This window comes from Pristis pectinata, chromosome 9 (genome assembly GCF_009764475.1).
Source record: "Pristis pectinata isolate sPriPec2 chromosome 9, sPriPec2.1.pri, whole genome shotgun sequence".
Taxonomy (NCBI): domain Eukaryota; kingdom Metazoa; phylum Chordata; class Chondrichthyes; order Rhinopristiformes; family Pristidae; genus Pristis; species Pristis pectinata.
Window position 1 is genome coordinate 67,957,064 of NC_067413.1, and position 19,395 is coordinate 67,976,458.

The window sequence follows — 19,395 nt, forward strand, 5'->3', positions numbered from 1 at the left end:
AGTCTTGAATGTGTTTAATGGCAAACTATTAACTGACATCTAGGATAGGGAATTCCAAAAATTTACAACCCTCTGAGTAAAGAAATTTCTCCTTATCCCTGTCCTAAATGGCTAATTCTCCAACTGAGAAATATAGTCTCTCCACATCCACCTCGTCAATGCCTCTGAACCTATTGTTTTACAATGACATTACCTACCATTCTTCTAAATTCCAGTGAATTTAGGGTGATCTTACTAAATTTCTCCTCATGGGTTAACTTCCACATCCCAGAAGCAAGTCTTGTGAATCTACATTGCAACACTACCAAGTCAGATACACCTTCTGTTTTAGAGATCAAAACTGCACACATTATTCCAGCACAACTTCCTTTGTCTTGCACTCTAACTTCCTTGCATGGCATTTGGCTTCTTAATTGTTCTATGTTTCTCTAAATTTATTTCTGTTTTTCATGAACCAGAACACCAAGATCCCTCTGTAAATAAACTGACCAATTAATAATAATTTTTTAAAAACCTATTTTTCTGTTCTTCCTAATAATATAAGGGGTCTCAAGTTTTCCCACATTTTGTTTTGTAGTCTTTGAAGAATACTGAGTTCACTTTGCCAAACTACATCCAGTATTTAGTATCTTTTCTCTGAGCCTGCAGTGGCAATATTAACTAATTAGTATAATAGTGAGAGAATGCAAGAATAGAAAGGCTTAGAGATTCACAGAAAAAAAATCTTTAAAAGTGGCAAAACAAAAAATTCATACGTTTAAAAATACAGCTATGAGACTGTAAAAAGAGGTAGACAGCACCAGAAACGACAATAATAATAAAAAAAAAACTGGTTAGGCCCCGGATGAAGTACTGTAGTGAATTCAGAATATCTCACTTTTGGAAGCATGCCAAGGCCTTAGAAAGGGTGCAGAGGAATGTAACAAAAATGGTATCTGGGATGAAATACAGTATTTCAATTCCATAAAAAAGTCCAGAGACGCTGATGTCATTCGCCTTGAGCAGAAAAGATTAAGGGGGAATCTGACTGAGGTCTTCAAAACTATGAAATATTTCATGGAATAAATAAAGAAGCTTTCAATGGAAGGGTGAGTAACTGCACAACATAGATTTCAAATATAGTACAGGTACAATGGGCCAAAAAGCTTCCTTCTGTGGCATATAATTCTGTAATTAACTACTTAATCTCCAGCAGAGTATTGCCCTAACCCAACTCTTAATTTTTTCATTCTCACCCTATACTGTCCCCTTACAAACCCGACGCAATTACCATCTTACTCTGCTTACTTTCCAGGGTTCAATCGTCATCTTCAATGTTGTATCATGTTATGATTGTATAATTTTGCACAACACATTGCAAATTTTCTTTATAAATATACCAATACATTACTGTTTCACCTACAAGGGACTGTCAGTATCAGGATCGCAGTGTCCATTAGAAATAGGATTTTGCTTCCTTTCTCCTGTTTTCTCATTGATCTCTTTCTCCTCTAAATTCTTCTGGAATTCCTTTTCCTTGGTTCGCTTCAGGATGTAAGCTGCCTGTTGTTCTAGTATGCGTTGTTGTACCATTGGAAAATCCTGCAGTGCCTGGATCTGTTCAGAACGACTGATCTCCTTTTCCATCTAACCACTGCAGAACACAAAGTGAGTAATATATGATTGCAATTTGGATCAAAATTAATGATTCTGTAAATGTGCAAGATATAGTTACAGCTATCATATTGTGTCAGATGAAATCCTGTACTTGCTGCATTGGCAATCTCTCTGTTTGACCTTTAACTTCAAACACAAGTTTTTTTTATCATTGAAAGGGGCAGGAGTATTCACTTCAGAGACTATTTTCTCCCCCAACAGATCTGCACCTTGCACAGTTGTGTAATCACTCTTTCCAAGATGCACATTAAGTTTCTTTGGAATAAGCAAGGCAGAACAAAAAGGTCAAGTCACACATGTCAACAGATAAACAAGAGGTGAACTAGGTTAGTAATATAGAGAATCAGATCACATAACATACAGTTAGATGGTATTCATTCCTTCACAAGCAATGAGAGAGCGATTTCATGATCCTGATACAAGGAGAAGATGCACATTCCTGTTTGCTGGTGGAACCACAGCTACCACTCAATGTGCTGATCCAAGAATTGGCATTACATGGATGCATTGAGATCAGTCTTTACTGCCTCATGTGGGCATTAGAGATGATAACAGATTCTCTGATCTCTCTGGTAGAGTCAGTCCTATGACTTTAGTCCTATGAAGTTATGCACAATAAAAGACAGTGGAAGGAGGATTTATGGAATTTAATTTAAAAATTTAGATCATATAAAGATATTTTGGATAGGGTTGAAGGTGCAGTAGCAGATGATGAAGAATCTATATCTGCCACAATTAAGCCATTTAGTGATAATTCAAGTTGGTCGGTATCAGTAAAAATAGCACAGAATGGTTACAACTTCTATACATTAGCTTAGGCAGATTTCCACTATATCATCTCCTTGTAAGCCCAGAAACGCCCATAACAAAAATTAAAATGGGAAACCAACTGTCATAAAGGTGAGAGAATCCTGAGGACAGAGTCTCCACCCAAAACATTGACCATCCCTCTGCCTCCACTAATGCTGCCTAACTCAATGAGTTCCTCCTGCAGTTTGGTTTTTGTCATGAAAGGTGTTATGGTGAAAAATTGAGGCCATAGTCTGAAATGAAGCTTTTATATAGCAGACAAAATTACAATCACCTAGCAGGTTGTTTAAAGGGATTTCCTTTTGGTAATAGTCAACAACCAAAAGCAACAAAATTCATTGCTCTTTCAATGTCCCAGCACAAACACAACAGACCAAATGATATCCTTCTGTGCTATATGATTCTGCACTTGTTTTAACTGCATTCTGTTATTTAAAGTTGACAAACATATAAAATCAATAACGTGTAGACTATCTAACAAAAGCCTATTAAAACACTAAAGCAGCATAATTGGACATCTAAAAGACTCAGCTTTCATACAGTTTTATCCTTCAATTGAATCACAATTTTGCAAGGTATTTACCATAGGATACTAAATATTTATACTTCGATAACCTCATATCTCCAAAGAGATAATATAATGAAAATCTAGGCAAGTCATAAAAAATGTTGTGCTATTTTCCCTGATGTTAACCAAACTGAATTATAAACAGCTGCCTAATTTTGTCACACTAAAATACTTCACCTGCCAATACACCCCCAACTCCCTCCCAAATATCTTGATCTGACCCACAATCAAGAAACCTGATCCTTTAAATAGATCCTGAGTGTTTATGAAAAACATAATACACTAACAGTTAAAAGACCAGAATGCAAGTGAAAGACAAAATTCCTGACCTTTAGCTGTGGGAGTACAGCAATCACAAACTTTCTGTAGCTATCAAATTCATAGCAGGGGTTTCCAACCAGAAAAAGTTCTTCCAAGTGTACATTAACTTTGAGTGACTCCACACTGGTCAGTTCGCCCACGAAGTTTACTGTTAGGTCAAGTTTCTTCAAAAACTCACAGCCTGTCAAGGAAGGGGAAAAATATCATGTTTGAAGAACAAGTCTACTCCAGAGGCTAATGCTGAAACATAAAAATATATCCCTGGGAAAAGGGTGATGAAGGAAGCAGTGTAGGGCTGAAAGCGGTGATGATGAAGAAAGTATCTATGGGAGGCTGAACAATTGTAGGGAAATAAGTCCCTTCAGTCATCTGCCTAATCCTGTCTGTTTGAAGTGGAAAATTGACTGATTGCAGGAGAAGTATATCAGGGTAAGTTCAGTTCAGGGCTCGAAGTTTGGTAGCATTGAAAGAGGGTCCTACTTGGTGAAGCAATCATTCTTCTCCTACAAGCAGTGAAGGTAAAACACAAATCCTCATTCCAACATTCCTTGCTTCATTTTAGGTGCAGGTTTCACAAGTCCATGGAAAGCTAGCCCTTAGACGTTAAATTTGAATGGCTGTAAAATCTATGGCTTGCTACCTTATGAACGTGTTCAAACTATTTCTACAGAGGTCACACACCTGCTTGAGTTAATATCTGCATTCATTGCTGTTTTGAGTTGGCTTTCTGCTTTTAAGAATTCAACAACCTGTCCTCTCAACTTCTGTAAGAGGTTAAGAGATTTAAGGATGAAGTTTTAAAGGCCCATCATATATCTGTAGAATTTTAAGTTACAAAAAACATAGGAACTCTGCGGAAACTCAGAGACCACGTTCAGCTCAGAATATGCTCTTGCAGCAGTGCTGTACCTCTGCATTCAAACCAAGAAACTCAAAGGCACCAGATGCATGCATCCCAATGATTGGGGATACATTATCTCTTGACCAAATAAAAACAAAAATCTTAGTACACAGGTTACATCCTAATGTGGCATTTTATTCATACACATTTTTTTTTGGCAGTAGCAGATTAAGAAAAGATTTCCATTGGTCTCATTTAAACCAACAGGGGCTCCACTAGATATACTTTAATAGAAGTAAAATGGATTCCAATAGCAGCATTTTCTCCCCCCAAATCCGTGGACTCTCACCCATGCACAAAATAGAATTTTTTCTTTATGTTAACCTATATCCAACTAGACCAACTTTCTCCACTGCTTCAATCTCACGTCATATTGAGTTTATTGTCATGTACACAAGCACAGTGAGGTACAGGTATAATGAAAAACTTGCTTGCAGCAGCGTCACAGACACGGGTACAGATAACAGACAATATACGTTATAAATAAATTATTCAAGACAGTGAAGAGAGATAGAAAAAATAAAAGACTGAGCAAAAACAAGACCTTCGTGCAAATAAAAATGACACAATCAGGGAAAAGTTCATGGTAGTGCAAGAGGTTCATAGTGTTCCATTATTGATGTAGGGTTAAGATTTTGCAAATTGGTTCAAGAACCTGATGGTCGTAGGAAAGTAGCTGTTCCTGAACCTGGTAGTGTGGGACTTCTGTCTTCTGTACCTCCTGCCTGACGGTAGCAACAAGAAGTGGGCATGACCCAGATAGTGGGGATCCTTGATAATGCTGCCTTCTTGAGGCAGCACCTCCTGTGGATGCTATTAATGGTGGGGAGGATTTTTGCCTGTGATGGACTACTCTCTGCAACCTCTTCCATTCTTCTGCGTTGGAATTGCTGTACCAGGTCATGATGTAACCAGTCAGGATTCTTTCAACAGTGCATCTGTCAAAGTTTGTTAGAGTACTTAGTGACATGCCAAATCTCCTGAAGCTTCTAAGAAAGTAAAGACACTGGCACGCCTTCTTCATGATTGCATCTCTGTAATGTAGTCCAGACAACTTCTGCAGCATTGTTCTTGCATTTGCAAGGCCATTTGTACTGTTTTTGAATGTTAGATCCTTGGACTCCATATCGATTACATTCCTTTTCTTTGTAAATAACCAACACAAACATGGAATGAACTTTCATATACCATTGGTTGTCAGGTATACATCTTCAGCTCCATCCATGAACTCACTTTCTTATAATTAAACATATTTTCTGAAGCAGTATTTTACCAAAGTCTAGTAAATTACATAATTACAATTCCTACATTCCATAACTGATGTCTACGAAATCCAAAGAGTTGAAAGAAAAAGTGCCATGTCTGCTGGGCACTGAAAAAAGTCAGAGGGGGATGGAATTCAGGTCCATGTTGTATAGGTGGGAGGGTCAGGCCTGATTTGGGCAAGATTGGCAGGGGAAATGAAAAGATCCAATTCTTTTGAGATTTAAGTAGACGATTTATTCCAATTAAGTGTAAATTCAGCTTACCATCTAAATTTTCTATACGTTCAATGTTATTTAAAGCCAGATTAAGGTATTCCAGTTTCTTCAGTCTGCCAACATTTTCTGGAAAACAAAATAAGACAGACAACTCAGGTAATAAGCAAACTTCAAATTGAGAGAGTACAAAGCTTTAAAATTAAGAATAATGGTAAGATGATCTGCTATGACCTCACCATTATTCAAAGTGAACTGAAAAACAACATCTGCCATATGTACGTTTGCAAAAATCAAGAAATTGTTGTCTAAAATGGCTATCACCATGGACTATGCGAGAGAATCTGATATCAGTATAAACAAGATAAGCTGCCCTGTCTCCTCAACCCAGTCAGATTGAAGAATCTTCTGTTCTATTGCATCATGCCATCAGACTAGACACTCAAATACACCAAGGGCATGTATTTGCCCAACTAGAAATTATGCTATGAAAATTATTGTTGTCTTTTTTTTAATCTTAATTGCATTTTTCTTCTATTTTCCTTTTTATAGAAAATTTGGCATTAAACTTTAATTCACAATTCCTAGTTTAAGCAGAGTCTTAGCAAGGATTCTTCAATCTGACTGGGTTGAGGAGACAGAGGACAGCTTATCTTGTTTATACTGATATCAGATGCTCCCCCATAGTCCATTACACTGTTTCTTATCACAAGTCACAATGCAAAAACCCCCCCAAAAAATCTGTTGCTTAGTGTAAGCATCTGGAATGGCAAGTTCCATTTGCTTGTGCTGAATGCAAGATCTCCATCTATATCTGAAGGGCCAGAATACAAATGGAAAGGAAGATTTGTTACATGGATACAAGATCTTCATGACATCATAGTTAGGAGGATTATGTACAGTTCCAGGCATTGCACATTAGATATGATATACTGCCATTTGTAGGAGCAGAGTGCAAATGGCATCCAAGGATTAAATGATTACAATAACCCATCTTCTGTTGCTCAGAATATAGTAGATTATAGAGCAATTTCCACTGCTGGGACATGAAGTATCATTGTGGTATGCTACTCAAGTAATAATCTTGATATTGATAGACTTTTACTAGCCAAGTGTATTAAAGAATATGGAACCATTGCAAACGAGTGCAGATAAAAATCAGTGCAGCTACAAATTACAGGGATCAGCAACAATCTAACTGAGAGTGATGCAGACTTGAGGGACTGATAGGCCTAGTCTTATTCTTATGTTCCTATACCCTCAGGATTTTACATATGACAAGGGCAACAATCAATCCTCCAAATGGTCAGAACAATTTTTTTTTAATAAATGAAGTGTTATAAAAACTAGATACCATCACCTGAGGAAACCTAACCACCTTCATTCTGATAACAATTTTCTATAAACTATTAATATAATGTACTTGTTAACTGTTGTGCCTTCTCATAGAGTCATACAGTATGGAAATACACCCTTCAGCCCAACTCGTCCACGCCGACTGTGTTGCCCAGCGAGTTAGTTCCATCTGCCCGCATTTAGCCCATTTGGTGTCAAAAACAAGGCAATGGATTAAGATGAGAGGGAGCAGATTTGAAGGGGATCTGAGGGGAAAGCTTTTCCACACAAAGAGTGGTTGAAATTTGGAATGAGGTACCAGAAGAGGTAACAAAAACAGATACAGTCACTATATTTAAGAAGCATTTAGGTAGGCACTTGAATATGCAAGGTATAGAAGGGTACAGACCTAATGTGAGCAAATGGGATTGGTGCAGATGGGAATCAAGTTCAGCATGCACACGATGGGCCAAAGGGCCTGTTTCTGTGCTTAACAACTCTATGACTCCAATTGTCTTCAGTGGCTAATGCAGACCCCTTAGTCAGTAAGCAATTAACTTGCGGAATTTATTTATTTGGGTATTTAAATAATAAGCAAGATCCCGATGCTTCCAATCTACTCCAGTTCAAAAAAAATCATACTCTCCTCCTCAGAACATAAGAATATGATTCTCATCAGGAAGTCGTATTTATTTGTGACAGATTTGAGTTGCAGGCTTAAGATAAATGGGTTAGTTATGGCCACGGAACTCCATTTAAAAGTGCTGGTGGGTCTTAAAATGGACTCTTTGTTTATGAAAATATTGGCAGCTTTTGGATGACTAAGATCACTGTCTCATTTTTCTCCCCAAACTCACAGAAAATGGGGGCAATTTCATTGAACCCATGGTCCAAAATGTAAACACAGCAAAAAGTTACGTGAAGTTTTGATTCTTCATGTTCATTAATACAGGTATTAAAAACTTTAACAAACTTCTCATTAACATATGCACAAGATGTGTTTAAGAAAGAGTTCAAATATTTTTATAGCTTCAAAACCTTTTAGCCTTCACCTGTTAAATACTTCTACTATTGTCTGAAACAACAAAGGCAAAGAAGAATTCTCCTTCTTACTTTTAGCATTTATCTAATTTTGCCTCCTTCCAAATAATGTGCACAAACATGAGCTATTTTTTCCTTTCCTGGCAATGCTGAGTAATTGAGTTTTACAAGTAGCCTCAAATCCACATTTCAAACAGTGCCTCAAATACAATATTAATTTTTGAAATAGTAATATTTAATGACATTTTAACTACAATATTGTTAGATGTACAATAATTTACCAACGTTAGTCCACAAAAATCAAAAATTGAAACTTCATAACTGAAATCAGCAATAGTGCCTATCAAAGTAGCGAGCAGTTTAGCAAAAAAGAAATTTGCAATAAAAACAATGCATAAATATTTTCTAGTGCAAAACATGGTCAAACAATACAACACACATCAATAAAATTATGAAATAAAGATTATATTATTAAACATGAAATTATTAAATAAAATTTCTGTACATCTCCTTCTTTAAAGATAAAAATCCAAAGACTTCAGAAATAAAAATCAAATGATTAGATCATAACCAAAAGGACGCAATAGTGGTACAAATATAATAGTGGAATATCTAAAATTAATGCTAAAGGAGAGAAAAATTAAATCACTCTATAATGGAAACTAGCAAAAAGAAATGTAAAATTGAATGCTGTTTCTATTCAGAAAAGCCTTAAAACAGATCATAAATCTGCAGACATGGTCACCTTTTGGTGGCATGAAAAGCCTACAGATTTTGTATAAGGAGATAGAATCCCATTCAAGTATTATCCCCCAAGATTATCAACATTCAGAATGGTGTTGCAATATATCTTATCAATGTTTTTTGTGTCCATTTAAGCAACTATCTAATGTGCTGTCATTGTTTTCTTTAACTAATGATCACACCATAACTTCTTGGAACCCTGAAAATGTGTTTGTAATATATGAAATTTAACCTGATTATAATTAACATCATTGATTTTTTTCACAACACACGAATTATTTTGCCTATCAACATCCCCAAAGGTAAATAAACCTTTAATAAAGCATATTCATGAATATCAATTTTCAGTCTGCGATAATAGCATTTCTAAAACACTTAGACTTATATGATGCATCTTTTTCTGCTTAATAGGATGTTTTAGAAATGCCATTATCTCAGATTGAAAAGTGATATTCCCTTACATGCCCTCTCCTTAAATATCAGGCTAAAATAGCAAAAGGAGTTGAAGAGAAAGGGACCATATTGTATTTATACAATATACCAATAATAATTCAGCATAAGAATATCAAAGTTAGATTAAGGGTCACATATATGCCAAGAAGTTAATAATAATGACCACACAAGGCCAACACATAGGGCATTTGTGAATGAGACATTCAGGAAGAAAATCTGACATTCTTATCCACTCTGGCATGTATGTGATTCCTTACCAGTTCTAATATGGTTCAGTCTTAAATATCTTGAAATGGCCCAGCAAGCCACTCTGTTATACCATAACTGCAAAATTAAAGCAGAAAGAAAGACCCATAACATTGACCTGACACTAAATTCACTCATGGCAAAGTTGTTCCTAGTCTAGTCCACCTTCTAAAGTTCTCCTCACTAACATCTGGAGATTGGTGTCTAATCTGGGGAAGCAGTCCCAAAGGATCATCAAACAACAACCTGATATAATTATACCCTGCAGACAGCATGCCAGACTCCTCCGTCGTAACTCCTGGTTACAGGCTGACCCACCAGCAGAATAGAGCCACAGTGTTATGCTGGCAGGAGAAAGCATCCTTGGGAATCCTCAGCATTGAATCCAGGTCTAATGAGGTCACACAGCATTAGATCAAACTTGGGAAAAGAAACCTCCTTCTGATTATAACCTACTTTCTCCCTTAGGCTGCTGAATCAATGCTTCTCCATTTTGAAGATAATTTCAAAGGAGCATTGAAAGGGGCAATGGCACAGTATGTAGACACAAGAGACTGCAGATGCTGGAATCTGGTGCAATAAACAATCTGCTGGAGGAACTCATTGGGTCGAGCTGCATCTGCGGAAAGGAATTGTCAACATTTTGGGTTGAAACCCTGCATCAGGATACAGTATGTACTCTGGGAGACTTCACCATCCATTGTCAAGAATAACTTGGAAGCACCACCACTGATCAAGCAGGGTCCTAAAGGATATGTCTGCCATTTTGGATCATCAGTAGTTACTGAGCACAATTGACCTCATCCTCACCAATCTACAAAGCTCAATGATAGGAGTGGTAGTGACTGTGGCACAGCCCTTGTGAAGACAAAGTTGTGTAACCCTTCAATTGTGCTAAATGGATAGACTCAACAGATCTGGTGGTTCAGAATGGGCATCCATAAGGCACCATGGCCCATCAATAGCAGCAGAGTTATGCAAGTATAATGAGTGCAAAAGGGCATGCAGGAAATATCACCAGACACATATAAAAATGAGATGCCAATCTGGTGAAACTGCAACACGAGATAACATGAATGTTAAACAGGAAAAGGAGCATGCAATAGGCAGAGCTAAGTGATCTCACAACCAATAGATCAGAGCAAAGTTCTGCAGATCTACTACACCTAGTCATTATGGGGCAAACAGCTCATTGAAGGAGGAGGTTCCAAGAACATGATCATTCTCAATGATAGCAGGACTACTACATGAATGCTAAAGACTAGATTGAACTACTTGACAGCATTTCAGCTAGAAATCAATGAAGTGAATGATCCATCTTGGCTTTCTCACAAAATCTTTATCATCACCAATGGAGATACAAGAGAATGCAGATACTGGAATCTAGAGCAACAAACAATCTACTAGAAAAACTCAGCAAATCGAGCAGCATCTGTGGGAGGAAAGGAATTGTCGATATTTCCATTCCTCCCACAGATGCTGCTCGACCCGCTGAGTTCTTCGAGCAGATTATTTATTGCTCCACCATTATCAAACCTGTCTATGGCCAATATAAGCTGTTTGCTTATTCCCCATAATAAACTGTCCTGTCTCTATCTGTAAGGAAGCCACATTAGCCCTTGTCTTTTTTCATATTTTTAGAACCTCTTACAATTGTTTGTAATAGTTCAAGCTGGATAATTCATTGTTTATTTTCCCTTTCATCAATTTCCTGGTCTGCCTTTGCCGAGTTCCAAAAATGTTTCTTTGAGGAAATCAATAGTAAATGATTCATCCAAAATAATTAAAATTCCTTTACATCTGGTAAATAACTAACGATTAAAAATAAGAAAATTGTACTATTATTATCACACAACCTCAGCAAATTCAACTGGACTTACCGATCTTAGGAATCAAATTATTTTGAAAGTAGACAATTTTCAGATCTTTGCACCATTTGTCAATGTGTTCGATTTTCTCTATTTCTTGTTGGTGCAATGTAATTTCTTCCAGTGAAAATATCTCACAGTTATTATGTTCTGCTCGTTGCCTTATCAGACTTTCAGTAACTATAAGACAGCAAAATAAGAAAGACAACAAAAAATCTTTTGGGTAATATCTTTGAGACAATTAATACATTAAAAAATGATATTTCAGTAAAGAAATCTAAATCGTATGGCACAATGAACTGAGAAAGAAATTTCAAGCAAAAGACAACGGTCATTTGAATCTGATGAGATTGCTGAATTGATACCACTCAGATATGCAATGTAAAACGAAATACTGTAAAAACTCAGCTAGGGGAGGGGGCAGCAGGATAGAGAAAGACGCAGTTAACATTTCATGTCGATGGCCTTTCAATATATACTGTAAACTTCGTGGGGTCGTTCCATCCAGTTTAAATGCTTTTTTTTTGCCAACAGACATCACAGAACATTACAGCTGATGGCTTGCCCTGTTTAAGGACACTACCATTGAAAGCCTGGCAGTGCTCACAGATGGAGAGTTAAATTAGGTACAATGCTCCTTCTCTCCGTCCTGTGTGACCCTCAACAGCCCAGCCACACTGTGGGGCTTTACGAGTATTCCGGCTGCTGCCCGGCCCCGCCATCGCCCGGCCCAAGGCGGGATCACCAGCAAAATAAAGGTGCTGATTGGGCCGAGTGCCCGACCTCGGGAGCCGGGCGGGTACTGGCCTGGCCGTGGACGGCCTCCGGTCCCCAGGTTCGGCCCGGGAAGCAGAGCCCGGCCGGGGTGAGGGGTGGGTTAGAGTTACGAGCTCTCTGCCCCCCGCTGTGTTGCCGCGCCGCCACCATCACCCCAACTCGCACCCAACTCACTTCGCACCATGGCGACTTCTCCAAACACTCCGGTAACCACGGAAACCGCTCCCCGCCCCTTCCTTCCCCAGCTCCTCCAATCCGCGCAGCCGCGACATTCGGGATGCAGATTGTGGTAATTTCCTTGAGGAAAAACACATCTTTCTTTTTTTTTAGAATTATTATTGTTTAAGAAAAGGTGTTGAAGTCGAGATAATATCTCCAGGAGACGGGAGAACATTTGCAAGAAAAAGAGACAGACATGTATTGTCGACCGTATAGGAATGCTCCAAAATGAAAAGAAGTTTGACTCTTCCAGAGATGTGTAAAAAAGAATCTATTGAAGTTCAAAATTGGCAAGCAGGAAATAATTAAATGCTGGGAAGAAGCATAGTTTCGGCCAAAGGATAAAACTGACCTACACGCGTGACGTGACATACGATGCACAAGGACATCCTAGAGTCATCCAAGACAATGTTACTGTTATCTTTGATGCAGAGCTGCTGAAGTTGGAATAACAAAGTGCTTAATTGATATTTAATTGCAAGGAATAACATCGGGAGTTCTGTGTTTTCAGTGGCTCAAGAAGCAAGTTAAAAGTTTTTTATATCAGTCATAGAGACGCATCAATTTTATGATGCATCTCCATACAACTCTGGTTAGGCCCCATTTAGAGTATTGCGTGCAATTCTAGTCACCTCACGGTAGGAAGGATGTTGAGGCTTTAGAGAGAGTGCAGAGGAGGTTGGCTAGGATGCTGTCTGGATTAGAGGACATGTGCTATCAGGAGAGGCTGGATAAACTTCGGCTTTTTTCTGGAGCAGCAGAGGCTAAGGGGTGATCTGTTGGAAGTGTATAAAATTATGAGAGGCATAGATAAGGGTAGACAAGCAATGTCTTTTTCCCATTACAGCCATCCAATACCAGAGGGCATACATTGAAGGTGAGAGGGGTACGTTTTTTTACTGAGAGAGTGGTGGATGCCTGGAATGCGTTGCCTGATAGGATGGTGGAGGCAAATTCATTGGGGGCTTTTAAGAGGGGCTTGGATGGGCACATGAGTGAGAGGAAAATAGAGGGATATGGGCATTCTGTTGGTAGGAGGGAATAGCTATGTCGACACAACATTGTGGGCCAGAGGGCCTGTTCTGTGCTGTACTGTTCTATGTTCTAATTAAAAAGATCGAATCCTATCTACCTACTTACATTTTGCTCTCAATATTTGGAATTTTGACTGCCAGTGTCGTTCATTTGTAGATCCTGTGCTTATGAGAATTATATTTCATGTTTTATTGATTTCTGGCCATTTGATTACATGAAATAGTTAATGAATTTGAATAATTTCAAATTATTTGACAAAGTTGACCTGACTGGAATCTAACCTTAAAAAGGGCCTGCTAAGATTTTATTGGAATTAAATTTAACAGGCCTTCATTAGAAACCACAGAACCAATCTGACACTGAAACATGTATTTAAATTGTTTAAATAAAAACGATGCTCATCTTAAAAAAAAGCCACAACATTCAGCCTGTCAGTCATTGACAGGTAAAAAGGACACTAGTAACACAACAGCACTCTGATTTCTTAAAGCGCTTTTGGTCCTGCACTTCGGACACTTACTGCACTGTAAAACAGACATTCACCCGGACTGCATATTATTATACCGGGAATCCAGCGCTAACTGCAACCCTTCCCGCTGGTGGGCTAGGAAATCGTGCAAATCCCCATGCTCCCCACTGTACTGGGTATCTGGTTCAAAACAGCGTGTGAACATGGAGCTCTGTGAGTTCAAGAACAATGCATGAAAGAGAGATTTGAAAATCAAAATAACTGCAGGATGCTAGAAGTTTGAAATAAAAACAACAATTGCTAGAAGCACTCAGCAGGTCAGGTAGCATCTGCAGAAAGAGAAACATAGTTAATATTTCAAGTTAAACAGCTGATAAATATTTCCAGTTTTTTTTACTTTTATTGAATGACACAGAGAAAATTTAAAAGTTGCACATGAGGACTTTGAATACTTGAAAACAAGGTGGGAGAGAGTCTCTTCTGACCTCTGGCTTCAGCACCAATTTGCATGAAGTCCAGGTAATTATCCAAAGATGATTATCGTCCAGGGCCTACATTTTAATTTAGAGCCAAACTGCTGTTACTCTTTCAGCTGGACCTCCTCCTCCTCCTGGTTCTTACCATGCTGTTTCTTCTGCCATGGACCACGAAAACTGAATTTACTTCCTTCACTTCCAAGTGCTTCTCCATTTACCATGAGATATACCTCAACATAGTACCTAGTAGCGAACACACCTTTCAGGATGTTTGTTAGTGGCTACAGAACACAGTCTTAGGGGAGGCAAGAGCAAAATAAGTTACATAGGGAGTATATATAGAGTTACCCATTACTACCACATTTCTACTTTCCTCTTGTCTCCCAAAGACAGCCTTCTGAGCCACAGTGTCTTGATCTTCATTGTAGCTGTCAACCCTGTGGTTTTTCTCCTTATCCTTCAGGCAGCAGGCACATCAAACTTGTTGGACAGGATGCAGGACCTTTTCTCAACCTCTCATAAAATCCCTCCATCCAGCTCCCTCACAGTCACACCCTTCCCTCCCTGAATCTTTACTTTCCTTGGGTGCGTGACTCTATTCTGGATAAAACAGTCCAGAAATTCACCCACTACCCATGTATCAGAATATCTCCATTTCACACTCCTGCTCAATGATGCTGAGATAGAGAGATTCAGGATTGAGGAATCTGCAGTTTGGCTCTAAATTAAAATGTAGGTACTGGAAGATAACCATCCCTAGATAATTACCTGAACTTCATGCAAATTGGTACAGAAGCCAGCAATCAGAAGAGTTAACACAACAATTAATTATGGGAAAGTGGGATTCCTTTTTGTGGGACACAGGCATCAATTCTAGGACAGGAGCTGTAAAAATAGGATGATATCCGTTACACAGGATGGGACATGTCTGAGTGGAAAAGATCAATAAGGATGAATAATGAGGTGTCAGAGGCTTTGAACTCAAAGGATTTACAAGAAATATAGGTGTCCTAAATATAAACAAAGCAGGGAAAGAGAACTAAGGAAAGAATAATTTAAGGATGCAAGGTAAGAGAGTTATGTTACAGGAGTCTAATAAGATTGGTTAATGATGAAGTGAGAAGAAATCCCATCATAATGAGTTAAACTGTCCGTGTAACAACAGTGTTACAAAATAGGGAGACCTGGAGACAATCATTGAGAGGAACCAGATATAGTAGTGATTACTGAAATATAGCTGTAAAAAGAAATCAGGGCTGGAAATTAAACATTGCAGGGTATAACATGTTTAGGAAAGACAAAAAGGAAAATGGGCAAGTGATGTTGCAGTGCTAATTGACAATAACATAATGGCAGTAGAGAAAAGGGCTGCACCTGTAAGAAACAACAAAAATAGAATCCATATGGATTGAGAAGTAAAAATATAATCACATTAATAGGCATACTGGACAGTCCACCTAAATGTGGAAGAGTTAAAAGAAGAAATATACCCCCCAAAAATAGGGAAAGTAAAGCATCTAGAATAATAATTCTTGGGGATTTCAACAACCCACATATCAAGTGGATTGAAGCGGTTGGTGATGGGAATAAAGGATTAGAAGTTCCACAATGAATATAGGTTTCCTACTTAACCCATTATGTTAAAGAAAAGAGGAAGAATTTGCTAATGGATCTAATAATGGGGAATAAACAAAATCAGATAAGTAAAAGTAGTGGAACATTTAGGCAGCAAATGACAAGCTTAAAGATAATAATGGAGAAGGAAATAAGTATGATAATCACCAGGTCATTACATTTGAGAAAATCTGATTTTGAAAGACTAAGAATAGAAATTGGGAAGATACACTAAGTAAGGATATTGACAAACACTGATGTAGAACAACAATGGCAAACACCTGAAACAGCAATCAGAATGCAGACAAAATATATCAAGTTAAAAGAAATAAGCAAAATAACTGCTTACGAGAAAAGGAACAATTAAGAGTAAGAAAACAGACGTACATTAACTACTTTGACCATAGAGGAGGAGTGCTTAAGGATCAGTAAAGTACAATAAAACAGCAAAGAGACACTTAAAAAATGTAACATAAAAAGTAGTAAAATATTTTGCAGACATATTAATAATAGAAAAAGAAAGACTGGGATAGAAATGGGGGCATTAAGATAATAAACATTACTACGGATTATGATAGGGAGGGAGATGACAGATATATCATTATTTTGCTTTAGTATTTACCATGGAGAAAGAGCATATGGTGAGATAATTTTTGGAATAAGTGTACTCACAGTAAATAAACTAATCAAATAAGCTAATTAAACCACAGGTCCAGATGGCAGAAGCAACGCTAATATTTAGAAATTCATTGGGAGAAGGTGTACAATGAAAACTGGCAAACAACTAATGTAATACCTGTTTTTAAGGGAGAAAGAACATACCTTGGGAATGACAGGCCATTCAAATTAATACTAGTAGTGGAAAACAATAATGGGATCACTATTAAGAGAGAATAGAAAAACATTTAGAGATTAAACATATTACTAAATAGTATGTATGGATCAAAAAAGGATTTTATTTTAAAGAGTTAACAAAGAGAATAGCCAATGGTAATGTAGTAGATGAAAATTGTCTGGATTTTCAAATGGCCCATAAGATACCCCATAATAATATTATAACATCAAGGAATGTGTTGTTGGGAGATAAGTAGTAGAATGAATTGCTAACTTGGTTTAGGACAGAAAGCAGAGCGTGGGAATAAAAGGGCAGTTATGTGCAGTGGAAGATAATGGATAATGGAGTTCCACGGGATCACTGCTGGGGCACTGCTGAAGACAATTTACATGAATGATTTGAAGCTGTGAGAGAAATCTAGGTCATCTTTTCTTGTGACTTCCATAGAGAATCTTTGTCTGTTGGTCAGATCACATCCAAACCAGTCTGTTCCAGTGTTAAGGGATGGGGAAATTCCTGGTAAAAATTTTTACAATTTTAACAATGAGGGAAAAAAAAACTAGAACATGCAAAAAAAAATCCTAAGAGATTTATAATATACCGCCAAATGAAGATGTTGGTATCAATCCTATCATAAATAAAACATTTTCCAAACAGAATTACAATTCTAACCATTGATAGAGGTAGGGCTATTTTGAATGGAAAGTGTTAAATTTCTGCCTCATAACATTTCTAACTTTACATTCACAGCAAAAAGATAGTTTCAAAAAAAAACTTGTCTCCTAGAAACAGAAATGTTGTAATATTTGGTATGCAAGTATGTTGCAGAATTAGCAATTATCTTTCTTTCTTGACATTGTGAACCAAGGAAAACTAGGGCTGCTTATTGCTCACAGGCAGTAAATGTAAGTAAATATTTAACCTGTTACATACATACTAACACCAACAATTGAATATGTTTCATATAAAAGCAGTTTAATTTAATAGAAGCAGAAATGGCACAAAACCATTTATATAGAACATTCTTACAAGATAGTTAAAGTGCTAAATCTTTAGAACTCAATCCTAATATTTTTTGACAACATGTTTCATGGACAATTAATAGTACAAACCCTGTCTAAGCTACTTTTTCTCAAAAGAACCAATCAAAGAAGCAAGCTGACAAAGAAAAGAATGCTGTCCACAAACTATCTTGCATTTCTATGGTTACAAGTTTCTTTGAATAACAGAGAATATTTGGATTGTTAGAGCACTATGAATTCTTTTATTTTTTTCTAAGTTGAATTGTAGGGTCTTTTGGAGTTAACCATTGATTCACTTGTTCAGTGCACCTAATTGTTTTTTTTTGAAATATGTGCCAATTTTCAAGGGTGGAGTAGCCTAATCATCAAATTTCATCTGAAGAGTTGATCAGATGGTAACATGCAAACAAAAACTAACCACCCACCCCAAAAACTAATCACCTTGCTCAGGTAGCTCATTATTTTGAACTATAAGTTTATTAACCAAAAGCAAAATATAGTTGATGTTGGAAATTTAAAATATAACAGAAAGTGCTGGAAATACTTAGCAGGAAGTCAGTATCCATGGAGAAAAAGACAGTTTACATTTTACATTACTTTTCTTCAGAATGCAGAACCTAAAAGACATTGACCTGGAATTTTAACTCTGTTTCTCTGTTCAGATTCTCCCTGACCAGCTAAGTATTTCCTATATTTCATTATTTTTGAAAAGCATACTAATTTTATTTATGGACATTGGCAAAAGGACTCCGTTTTCCTTGGCTAAAGAAACTAAATTTGAAACATACTGTGGAAATGATCCATCTTTGGCCACACGTGAGAGTATTGAGCACCAGAGCCGAGTATAAATGGCAGCCAGTGCTCTTGCACATCTTTAGCTCAAGTGACCAAAGAGGAATTTCTCCCTGTTTATTTGAAAATTATTCTCACAGAACAAGTGTTATACTTGAAGGTTTTCACCATTGGTATTGCCAACAACTTAATAACTTAAACATGCATAAATAGAATCAAGCTAAGATGAAGCAAGACGTTTACCTCTCAGATAATTAAGAGTCTTTGGAACTTTCTTCCTCAAAGTACATTGGAAACAGAATTTGAATATTTTTAAGGCAGAGAAAGATAGATACTTAAGTAAGTGGGTGAATGTAGGTAGATAAAAATGTGGAGTTTAGGTTACAATCAGATGAGCCATGATCTTATGAAATGGCAGAGCAGAGTTGAGGGCCAAGTGGCCTTCTTCTGCTCCAAATCGTATGTTTGTAACAGTGACATCTGTGTTACTGCAAGAGAGATTGTGAACAGCAATTGTGCTTGTCATTTTAAATGCATTTTACTGGGGTTTAGTTTCTCTGGATTAAGTTAGAATTATTATTCCTTATGGGTGAAAACATAAACATAAATTTTGAGATACTCCGCATGTTAGGCAGCATCTTTGCCATGGGAGAAACAATTAATGCTTTAGATCTTTCATCAAAACTGATAACTTTACAGATGTAACAGGTTTTATCATATGTTATATCCACTTTA

At 37.3% G+C, this 19,395-nt stretch overlaps 2 protein-coding genes across 2 annotated transcripts in view; one reads left to right on the forward strand and one right to left on the reverse strand.

Annotated features, from left to right (window-relative positions):
• Positions 1-12,399, reverse strand: part of LOC127574705 (dynein axonemal assembly factor 11-like) — a 41,500-nt gene extending 29,101 nt beyond the window's left edge. The window contains 6 exon segments of the mRNA XM_052023992.1: positions 1,403-1,620; positions 1,622-1,633; positions 3,364-3,536; positions 5,786-5,863; positions 11,434-11,601; positions 12,373-12,399. Of these exon segments, the coding sequence (XP_051879952.1) occupies positions 1,403-1,620; positions 1,622-1,633; positions 3,364-3,536; positions 5,786-5,863; positions 11,434-11,601; positions 12,373-12,382 (659 nt within the window). The 5' untranslated portion in view covers positions 12,383-12,399.
• On the forward strand, positions 12,381-12,904 carry LOC127574000 (peptidyl-prolyl cis-trans isomerase FKBP1B-like). The gene is given in 5 exon segments (XM_052022593.1): positions 12,381-12,404; positions 12,529-12,594; positions 12,597-12,674; positions 12,677-12,741; positions 12,743-12,904. Coding segments are annotated over 5 exon segments (360 nt in total). The 3' UTR covers positions 12,870-12,904.
• Positions 12,905-19,395: the final 6,491 nt, after the last annotated feature.